The 12793-nt window shown below is 32.1% G+C and overlaps 1 protein-coding gene across 1 annotated transcript; it reads right to left on the bottom strand.

Annotated features, from left to right (window-relative positions):
• Positions 1-4946: 4946 nt before the first annotated feature.
• LOC119612454 (carboxypeptidase B-like) lies at positions 4947-12790 on the bottom strand (the record flags this gene model as incomplete). The annotated part of the gene is given in 5 exon segments (XM_037968257.1): positions 4947-5486; positions 5548-6073; positions 6137-6182; positions 6185-6277; positions 12634-12790. Coding segments are annotated over 5 exon segments (1107 nt in total), but the record flags the coding sequence as incomplete, so codon positions are not given.
• Positions 12791-12793: the final 3 nt, after the last annotated feature.

A 12793-nucleotide genomic window follows, 5' to 3' on the forward strand; every position in this document is an offset into this window, starting at 1 on the left:
CTAAATAGTTGTGGATTTGAAAAATGTGTAGTATAATTATTTAGCTTTAAGTTATTGTCATAGTTTATTGAACTCATAATTTATTATAAATGTTTTTTTGTTTTTAAATTTAAGAATTTTGTTTAACAGTAGTGGCAACTTGACAGAGATCTGACAGTGTAATATACATATGTACATTCTAAAAACAAACATTAAAATAAAGGTTTATGACTGAACTAAGTCAGGGTTTGGAACAAGTTTCTTTAAATCCATTAGTAACATATAACAATAATAACAACTATGAATCTCAATATATATGTATGTATATCATTTTAATATTTACTTTTTTTTCTTTGCAGGTATGTTGATCTTTTTTTTTATTACTCTCTAAATATTCTCTTGGGTGAGTAATACATATAATATTTTCAAAAATACATCTTTCTAGATTTCCATCAAATATTATTAAAATTTTATGACAAGTAGAGAGTAATTTATTAAAAATACCATTTTGCATTTCTTGAACTTTAAATATTAAAAGTAATCGCTTTATCACATCAGTTTTTGAATTCCCAACATGTAGTTGTAGTGAAATATCTAGTAAAGTTCAAGGTCAAAACACTTTCTTTATGTTATATACAGACAACACACACATACATACATCACATCAATGACTTTTCACAGAGTTTCAACAAAACTTCCAAAAATATAAACACAGGAAAGAAACAATGTCGTTAAGTACAGTAGAATGTCAATTAAATGAAATGAAATCACATTTAAATTAATGGAGTCTGAATATAAAGTAATTAATAAGGGTCAATTGGTTCTAACTGAATAGTTCTTTCTAAGTGTGGGATTAAACAAAGGCCACCAAGAGGTGGACTTTGAAACGGTTACGTTAGATTATTACACTAGATTCGAGAAAAATACATGCATAAAGACTACACTATAGACTAGACTATAGACTAGACTATAGACTAGACTATAGACAAGACTATAGCCTAGACTATAGACTAGACTATAGACTAGACTATAGACTAGACTATAGACTAGACTATAGACTAGACTTTAGACTAGACTATAGACTAGACTATAGACTAGACTCTAGACTAGACTATAGACTAGACTATAGCCTAGACTATAGCCTAGACTATAGACTAGACTATATACTAGACTATAGACTAGACCATAGACTAGACTATAGACTAGACTAGACTATAGACTAGACTATAGACTAGACTATAGACTAGACTATAGACTAGACTATAGACTAGACTATAGACTAAACTATAGTCTAGACTATAGACTAGACTATAAACTAGACTATAAACTAGACTATAGACTAGACTAGACTATAGACTAGACTATAGACTAGACTATAGACTAGACTATAGACTAGACTATAGACTAGACTATAGACTAGACTATAGACTAGACTATAGACTAGACTATAGACTAGACTATAGACTAGACTATAGACTAGACTATAGACTAGACTATAGACTAGACTATAGACTAGACTATAGACTAGACTATAGACTAGACTATAGACTAGACTATAGACTAGACTATAGACTAGACTATAGACTAGACTATAGACTAGACTATAGACGAGACTATGGACTAGACTATAGACTAGACTATAGACTAGACTATAGACGAGACTATGGACTAGACTATAGACTAGACTATAGACTAGACTATAGACTAGACTATGGACTAGACTATAGACTAGACTATAGACTAGACTATAGACTAGACTATGGACTAGACTATAGACTAGACTATAGACTAGACTATAGACTAGACTATAGATTAGACTATAGACTAGACTATAGACTAGACTATAGACTAGACTATAGACTAGACTATAGACTAGACTATAGACTAGACTATAGACTAGACTATAGACTAGACTATAGACTAGACTATAGACTAGACTATAGACTAGACTATAGACTAGACTATAGACTAGACTATAGACTAGACTATAGACTAGACTATAGACTAGACTATAGACTAGACTATAGACTAGACTATAGACTAGACTATAGACTAGACTATAGACTAGACTATAGACTAGACTATAGACTAGACTATAGACTAGACTATAGACTAGACTATAGACTAGACTATAGACTAGACTATAGACTAGACTATAGACTAGACTATAGACTAGACTATAGACTAGACTATAGACTAGACTATAGACTAGACTATAGACTAGACTATAGACTAGACTATAGACTAGACTATAGACTAGACTATAGACTAGACTATAGACTAGACTATAGACTAGACTATAGACTATGCTATAGACTAGACTATAAACTAGGCTATAGACTAGACTATAGACTAGACTATAGACTAGACTATAGACTAGACTATAGACTAGACTATAGACTAGACTATAGACTAGACTATAGACTAGACTATAGACTAGACTATAGACTAGACTATAGACTAGACTATAGACTAGACTACAGACTAGACTATAGACTAGACTATAGACTAGACTATAGACTAGACTATAGACTAGACTATAGACTAGACTATATAGACTAGACTATAGACTAGACTATAGACTAGACTATAGACTAGACTATAGACTAGACTATAGACTAGACTATAGACTACTAGACTAGACTATAGACTAGACTAGACTAGAACTATAGACTAGACTATAGACTAGACTATAAACTAGACTATAACTAGACTATAGACTAGACTAGACTATAGACTAGACTATAGACTAGACTATAGACTAGACTATAGACTAGACTATAGACTAGACTATAGACTAGGCTATAGACTAGACTATAGACTAGACTATAGACTAGACTATAGACTAGACTATAGACTAGACTATAGACTAGACTATAGACTAGACTATAGACTAGACTATAGACTAGACTATAAACTAGACTATAAACTAGACTATAGACTAGACTAGACTATAGACTAGACTATAGACTAGACTATAGACTAGACTATAGACTAGACTATAGACTAGACTATAGACTAGACTATAGACTAGACTATAGACTAGACTATAGACTAGACTATAGACTAGACTATAGACTAGACTATAGACTAGACTATAGACTAGACTATAGACTAGACTATAGACTAGACTATAGACTAGACTATAGACTAGACTATAGACTAGACTATAGACTAGACTATAGACGAGACTATGGACTAGACTATAGACTAGACTATAGACTAGACTATAGACGAGACTATGGACTAGACTATAGACTAGACTATAGACTAGACTATAGACTAGACTATGGACTAGACTATAGACTAGACTATAGACTAGACTATAGACTAGACTATGGACTAGACTATAGACTAGACTATAGACTAGACTATAGACTAGACTATAGATTAGACTATAGACTAGACTATAGACTAGACTATAGACTAGACTATAGACTAGACTATAGACTAGACTATAGACTAGACTATAGACTAGACTATAGACTAGACTATAGACTAGACTATAGACTAGACTATAGACTAGACTATAGACTAGACTATAGACTAGACTATAGACTAGACTATAGACTAGACTATAGACTAGACTATAGACTAGACTATAGACTAGACTATAGACTAGACTATAGACTAGACTATAGACTAGACTATAGACTAGACTATAGACTAGACTATAGACTAGACTATAGACTAGACTATAGACTAGACTATAGACTAGACTATAGACTAGACTATAGACTAGACTATAGACTAGACTATAGACTAGACTATAGACTAGACTATAGACTAGACTATAGACTAGACTATAGACTATGCTATAGACTAGACTATAAACTAGGCTATAGACTAGACTATAGACTAGACTATAGACTAGACTATAGACTAGACTATAGACTAGACTATAGACTAGACTATAGACTAGACTATAGACTAGACTATAGACTAGACTATAGACTAGACTATAGACTAGACTATAGACTAGACTACAGACTAGACTATAGACTAGACTATAGACTAGACTATAGACTAGACTATAGACTAGACTATAGACTAGACTATAGACTAGACTATAGACTAGACTATAGACTAGACTATAGACTAGACTATAGACTAGACTATAGACTAGACTATAGACTAGACTATAGACTAGACTATAGACTAGACTATAGACTAGACTATAGACTAGACTATAGACTAGACTACAGACTAGACTTTAGACTAGACTATAGACTAGACTATAGACTAGACTATAGACTAGGCTATAGACTAGACTATAGACTAGGCTATAGACTATGCTATAGACTAGACTATAAACTAGGCTATAGACTAGACTATAGACTAGACTATAGACTAGACTAAAGCATAATCTATAGTCCTACCATGTGCAGTCAATCTAGTTCATATTTTATGGTCAGATGAAAACGTTTTTCGAAAAGGTGCAATTTCGAGGTGTGTGATTAGTAAACTGTGCTAAATAAGTTCAACAGCATTAAGATCTCGGCCATTATATATATGATACCAACTTTGTTCCAAAAATCGCTATTCAACTGTATTTTAGGTTCCTCGTTTTTTTAATGTAATGCTCAGCTTTAGCAGAGCCCTTACAACAAAATTTAATATATCAAACTTAAGGATAACAAAACTATACAAAAAGGAAAAGCAAAATAAACCACATACAAAATGAAGCCAAGCAAAAATGTCCTTTGGCAAAAAACATGAATATTTCAGCTTGTAAAACAAACATGCAAACGAGATAAAGACAACAATAGACAGTCATAGTCTAACAAAAAATCTTTAGAATAGAGGAGAATAGATTGAATTGAATAAGGAACAAATATGTAAATAAATAATTTATTTGAAATATTTTCTTTATTTTTTTGTTTGTTTTTTAAATAGATTTTTGCATTAAAAATGCATTTTAATAAATTAAATTTTGTGTTTTACATTAAAAATATATGGGGGGAAATAAATAATTTCAATAAATAAATAAATAATTTAATTTAATTTTATAATAAATAAATAATTTAATTTAATAATAAATAAATATATTCTCTTGTTTTTGTTTTTTCTGTTTCGTTTCAATAAATAAATAAATTAATTTAACTAAATTTTGTAATAAATAAATTAAACTTATCACTAAAATGGTTTTTTCGCTAAAATAAGATTTATACTTTGTATAAATCCTGGCACTTAAGTTACTCTAGCATTTCATTAATTATGTCTTAGTGGGTTTTGTGAGCCTTCAATTTGCGTCTACGACCATTTTTGCCCATGGTAATGGCCTTGGCTACGGTCTCGACAAAGGTTAAACCATTTTTGCCATTGGGTTCAATGTATTCGGCAGGTAAAACAAAACCATAACGACCGCTATCACCCATTTCAATGGTGTAAGCGTATTTAATGCCAGCAATACCCTTGGCCCAATCATCCGAACCACCAGCAGCTGGATATAAGGTATTAGCCGAGGAACCTACAGTATATTTAGCACCAGTACTCTTGGTAATGATCTGTGGAATGATAAAAAATGTTATTTTTTGGAGTGACATTCAAATTCCGTAAAATACTAACCGTTCCCGCTTGTCTGGCCACCAAATCCAAATCGGCCATATCTTTGGTAACATGATAATCATAACCCCAAGGATATAAAATATATTGACCATAACTGTGGAATGATAGATAAGCCTTGAAGGTATCTCTGGGGAAATTACTAATGAATTTGGAAATATAGAATGTCTCAGGTTCCGAGAAAGCTTTGCTGCCTCTATAGGTCTGGGCACAAGGATTAGCTGAAGTGCCTTTACCACCCCATTTATAGCCGAAATTACGATTCAAATCAACACCAGGACAGGCACGACCATGTGATCTCATATTCTTACGCCACAAACGATCGGTAGTGTGAGAGTATTCATAACCATCGGGATTGGCCACAGCATGAATATACCAATTAATATTACGCATATAAGCGGGTATTTCATCCCAACCTTCAACAATTCGATTGGCGATATAGGTGACTACAGCAGGACTGATCCATTCTCTGGCATGCATACCACCATCGATCCAAATACCGGGATTGTTAGCATTACCATTAGAGATCCTAGAATATTTATAACATTTTATTAGATTTGTTTTTTAGTTTTCTCGATAGTTCAAAACTTACTTTAAAATCGTCAAAGGTCTCTTTTCAATCGAATAACCAATAGTTTTACCGAGCAGATATCGGGATAGGTTTTAGCCATGAAATGGAAAAAACCATGTATGTCCTCCAAACGATGATATGCTTGCCAGGTCAAACGATGTCCTGAAAATTAGAAGAAAAAAATAATTTTAAATATTAGGATGTGTATATAATGGAGTTTAGTTTGCTAAAATTGTTAGGAAATAGCTTCACTATATCAGTCCTAATGGGCCGAACTTTAAACATGTGAAAAAATGTATCTGAGGCTGCTATAGAGATCAAATTCGGAGAATGTTAAAATCTACAATATTATTCTTATGGAAGTGTATGAAATCTATGGATCTGATATGCTAACTGAAGTCTTCGTGGTTGGACACAAAAGTAGTTCCATTAAAATCGAAAAGTTTTGATTCCTCAAATTAATTCAAAATGTTCTGTGTTTTTCTTGTGAAAGTGTGTGATATTTGTGCATATAATAAGCTAACTATAGTCCTCAAGACTGGACACAAAACTAGTTCCATTAAAAGTGATTAAAATCTGATATCTTTAACCAAACAAGCCATCTAAAAGTAGATGAAATAGACTCTAGTTCCTTTAGAAGTTAGAGTAATCTATATCCGTAGATCCGCATACTTTTAAACAAACTATTCCAAAGAAAATAACTGAGGAAGGATTCCATTATAAAAATAACATAAAGACGAAGTTCAAGCTATTGCAAGGGATTAGAACTAATTGCGTTAGCCGTATGAGGGATTAGCAGACGTTAGCCCTAATAAGGAGGGGCAAAAACTGTTCCTCTTTTAAGAAACTAAACGATAGGTTAAAGAACCAGCTACAACAATGAAGAAAATTTTAGTCGTAATCCAAAGTCCTAGGTAAACTTTTATAATAGAGCTGCTCTAAATCGCAATATGTCTTTAGAATTCTACATCAGGTTATCGTGATATGGGGTCTTTTGAAAAAATCCCCTTTTGGGCCATATTTGAGACTTTGTAAAGCGCAAAGATAGATTTATTTATATATTTTTTTTTTGTCATTTGAAAGTCCAATTACTGGACTTTAGAATAAGATTTTAAACTCTTGTACATATTCTTCCTTTTTCGAGATATCTCAAACTTAAGTTTCGAATTATTTGATTCAGTTGCTGAAACATGGAATCATTCGATTGTAATTGATATCGTTTTTTGGGTGTAATAATTTTTTTTTAATTAAATTAATTATTACATATCAAAATTGGCTTCCAACCTATTTGGCTTAAAGCCATAATAAATTAAATTTTTATTTTGTTTTCAACACAAAAGGAACTTAACTTTTTTTTCGGTTAAAGAAATGGAAAAACAATGATTTCATTTACAGAATAAAAGAAATTATATAAAAATTTTGTTTACATTTTTTTTTTTAATTTTTAAAAAACTATTCCTTCTCTTTCTTTACAAATAACCTTAAATCACTCCATTCGAAAAAAAATGGGAAATGATTGCTGTAGGAATTTATTGCATTACAACAATATTGATCAAACAAGTTAAATATTAACATTTACTTGCATTCAATTTACACACCCACCCCCAATATATATTGTTGTTATTGTTTCCAATATAAAAACATAAAACAAAAGTGCCCCCCCCCCAAAAAAACACTGAACGCATACTAAGTGCAATCTGATTATTATTACCTATAGTGTGAACGCATTATAAAGAAAATGTTTACAATTTACGCAATTGTTTGTTGTTGTTATTAAATGGCAACAATTACGTTATGCGTGTATGATAACAAAAGTTTAAAGAGTAGATAGAGAGAGGAGGCAAGGGAGAGGAAGTGTTGTATTTTGTATTGACAGTTTAATGCAAAAATAACTGATTACTCATGACATTTCCGTAAATGCTAAATAATAAGCAAATTTTAAAGAAATTTTTGTTAAATTTGAAAAGAAATTCTTAAGAATTTTACATTTTTAATGAATTTTCAATTTCAACTTAAATTCTTAAACTTCAAAACTGTATTAAAAGCAAACTTTACAGACCTTGTCAAAATTTGAAGTTTATAAAAGGAATACCATGACATTGCATGTTGAATTTACATTTGCATTTTACCTTTAACTTTAAATTTCAGTTTTTGTTTTTAGGTTCATTTACTTTTTTCGGTAAATTAAGGGTTTTTTTTAGCCATATGGCAAATTACATGTCTTGCTAGCTTTCAATATTTGTTGTAAAAGGCGTTTTTTTTGTTTTGTTTATTATTGACACTTCTTTCATGAGACAAGTGTCAGAAAATACAGAGGTTTTTTTGGGTGTTTTTTTTTTATTTATTTGCTAAAAGAAATTTCACTTTACCCAAAAATATATGTAGGTAAAAATCAAAGTTGAAAGCCGTATTTTTTGGGTTAAATTTAGTAAAATAATATTTATTTTAAGGTGATATAAATTAACCAAACTATCAACATGCCACAAAAATTGACATTAGTGGAAGAAAAAAAACTTCATAGAAGGACAAATAAGAAAAAAGAAGAAAAAATGAAATTGTAGGGTTTCCCATAAGCAAAAATACTTTAACACATTAAGAGGTAGGGTTTTAAGTTTGTTTAAATATAACTTCCGTTATTAATCGAATAATGCTAAACCAAATGTTTCCGGAAGAACGTTAAGAACGAAACAGATTCCTTTAGGTTAGTTTAGCGATCCAAAAATTCTCAATTGATCTGAACTTCTAAAAATTCCAAATTTACCCCCATAACTTTTAAAATATTGAAATTGACGGCTGATCGCGAAAAGCAAGATCTTTGAACATCATCTAGTCTTTAAGACTAAACAACTTCGCGAGAGAAACTCTTAGCTACAGAGCCGGATCAATATTATCTAATCACTCTGAGTGAATCACTCTTGCTGCTGTTGGACTATTCAAAACAATTTATGCTAAAGTTGTGTACCGAAATGGATCTTGCGATAAGTTTTATACGATCGCGAGTGATGGCAGTTCATTCCCAAGGAATTGATTTCCTTAGTTTCTTTGTTAAAGTAACAAATTCCCTTTAAAATATTGAAACTGATGACAGATCGCGAAAAGAACAACTAGCTATAAAGCTAAAGGTTTCATCTAGTCACTCTGGGTAAACCACTAACGTGAACTTTAGAGGTATTCATCTTTAATCAAGTTTAATCTGCTTAAGTTTGGATCGGTTAAAGTTTTAAAATTCCTATTTTTAAAGAAACTTGCGAACACTTTCACATGATCGCGAATGTTCACAATTCATTTTCAAATAATCAAATTCTTTAGGTTCATTCAACGGGCTCTCATTAGAAATGCATTAATTCTTTATTGAATTCTTAAACCATTCCAAATATATGAAATATTAAAAAAGACAACTGATCGCGAGAAGAAAAACTAGCAATAGAACTAGATCATTGAACATTATCTTATCACTCTGAGTAAATCGTACATGTGAAGTTCTCAGAGTTCATTGAAAGCTTCTCCTTAGAAATTAATTTACTCTTTACTCGAACACTTTCAAATGATCGCGAATGTTTACAATTCATTTTCAAATAATCAAATTCTTTAGGTTCATTCAACGGGCTCTCATTAGAAATGCATTAATTCTTTATTGAATTCTTAAACCATTCCAAATATATAAAATATTGAAAAAGACAATTGATCGCGAGAAGAAAAACTAGCAATAGAACTAGATCATTGAACATTTTTTAGTCACTATGAGTAAATCCTACATGTGGAGTTCTCAGAGTTCATTGAAAGCTTCTCCTTAGAAATTAATTTACTCTTCATTAATTTTTCTAAACCGAATCGTTAGTAAACAAATTAATAACTAAACTTTTGAAAATCTCTAACATCAGAAATTTCTTGATTTATATTCGCGATACGATTGGGAGGGAACAACAAAATGCATATCTGAAATGCTTAACGAGTAAGAAACCTTTTACGTAGATTGTTAAGAAAATTCATGAACTAACAACACAGCTGTTAAATTGAAAACTGTCAAAGCTAAACTGTATTCTCTTTTCTCTTTCTGAAATTCAATATACTCCCTCTTATGCCTAATTTAGCATATACTTGCTATATCCTGTTAAAACAAAACCTTTCTATAATTGTTTTATAATTAAAAACTAACACCCTTTTTTTAACCCCAAAAAAGTGGTGTGCATATATTCAATTATTTCAAAAACCCCTTTTTTTAATCCCTCAAAACATTTGGGTAGTATTTGTTTTAAGCTCAATTAAGTATGAAATAAAAACAAAACAAGTTATTCTTTGTTTTTCTTATTCCTAAACCCACTTAATCATACCCCTTTTTTTGAAATCAATTTAACATAAGTAAGAAGTACTTGGATTTCAATATACTTTTCTTCAACTTGTTTGCATAGCGTTTAACTCTAACCCTTATAGAAACACCTAGTAGTTTGATTTTGGAAATGAATTTTTATAATATCAAGAAAGAAATCAAGAATAATAATTGCAAAACACCTTGTCTAAATATTACCTTCAGCACGTAATATGGAACCAAAAAGTGTGTTTGGAAAACTATAATCATAAATATAAATGATCTTTATTTTTTCTTGGAGTTTTGGGTTATTATCTGATTTGCTACACCATTTCCTATTACACCATGGAATTACAGAAATATTCGTGTTTCAGAAATTTCCAATAATATTTCAGAATGTTGCAATTGATTTTCAGAATTTTCCAATTTGACTTCAACTTGACTTGATCTAATAGTATTTCAAAAACATTCATTTTTCAAAAATTTTTAATACGATTTGGGAATTATATTTTCTCGCAACTTCTAACAGTATTTTAGTTGGTAAGTTTGAAAGAAGGATGTACATATATACATCAAATCCGAAGAAATACACCTAGGCTTCTATCGGCCCTGTTGTGCGCTCCTTAACCAGTGCCTCAGGTGGGAATCGAACCCACCACCACCGGTCTACCAGATTAGAACACTAACCTACTGAAGGCAACTGTATTTTAAGAGTTATTAATTGTATTGTTTCCGAAAAGGTTCATGATCGCTCCACGATTCATTAACTGCAATGAAAAATGGAACCATTGCGATAATCCGAAGCACAAAGATCGTAATTTGAAGCCCGAATCGACAACAAAGCCAAATATCCAGGGCGCTAAGGTAATACTTCTTATTGGGTGGTTCCAAAAGTAAACTATCTACTCTAAGTTGTTAAAATCTGGCCAGAGCATCACAGGAAACCTGTACCAAATACAACTGATTCCTATGAAGCGAGCATTAGGCGAAAACCCCCTGAATATTCGGCCAGTTACGCAGGCAGCAGGTTTCATTCAAAAGCAGGGAAACCACTTGAAACCACTTCTTTGCATGTCCGAAAAGGTTCATGATCGCTCCACGATTCATTAACTGCAATGAAAAATGGAACCATTGCGATAATCCGAAGCACAAAGATCGTAATTTGAAGCCCGAATCGATAACAAAGCCAAATATCCAGGGCGCTAAGGTAATGCTTCGTATTGGGTGGTTCCAAAAACAAACTATCTACTCTAAGTTGCTAAAATCTGGCCAGAGCATCACAGGAAATCTGTATCAAATACAACTGATTCCTATGAAGAGAGCATTGGACGAAAAACCCCCGAATATTCGGTCAGTTACGCAGGCAGTAGGTTTCATCCAATTGGCTGCAATATGTATTAAAGACAAGAGACCTCGAAACCACTTCTTTGCATGTCCGAAAAGGTTCCACGATTCATTAACTGCAATGAAAAGCGGAGCCATTGCGATAATCCGAAGCACAAAGATCGTGATTTGAAGCCCTAATCGACAATATAGCCAATTATCCATGGCGCTAAGGTAATGCTTCGTATTTGGTGGTTCTAAGTTGCTAAAAACTGGCCAGAGCATCACAGGAAACCTGTAATATACAACTGATTCCTTTGTAGGGGGCATTGGGCGACGATAGCCCAGTTACGATAACCCTCACAGGTTATTTAGAAAGAAGTGTTTGGAAACTTTTGCATCAACCGCATTATAGCCCAGACCTTAACCCGTCTGACTACAATTCATTTAGATCTTTATATCGGAACAGAGTATTCGAAATTGTCTTGATGCGTTTTTAACCTGAAAATATGCGCAGGTAATGCTCTATATTTGGTGGCGCCAAGTGTCCTAACTATAATAAGCTACTGAAATCTAGACAGACCCTTAAGGGAAGCCTGCCGAATACAACTGATTCGTTTGAAGCGAGCATTATATGCTTCACTTCGGAACAGGGTATTCAAAATTGTCTTCGGAGCAGGGTATTCTAAATTGTTCTGAAGCGTTCTTGGCCTCAAAATATAAATTTCTTAAATTTCTTTTGTTAATGTTTTAAATAGAAATTTTGGACAAAACAACCAAACATTTCTGAAATCCATAAATAGTATAGGAAATGGTTTTTAGTCAGTCCCCTTCTCTAACCTAGATAATTTTAAAATAAAAAAATATATATATTTTGTCAAAAACTTACCCTTTCTATTTTGCAATTGTGAAATTGTTTCAGCCAGTGGATTTTCTACCTCAATGACTTTCTGTAAATTATCAATAAGTACAATGCGCGATAAGTTGGCGGCTCTAACATGACGTTCAGCATCGGCCAACACTTGTGGCTTCAACAAGTAGTCAACTTC

This window comes from Lucilia sericata, unplaced genomic scaffold (assembly GCF_015586225.1).
Source record: "Lucilia sericata isolate MDLA Ls3-8-SP2 unplaced genomic scaffold, ASM1558622v1 Contig001693F_arrow, whole genome shotgun sequence".
NCBI lineage: Eukaryota > Metazoa > Arthropoda > Insecta > Diptera > Calliphoridae > Lucilia > Lucilia sericata.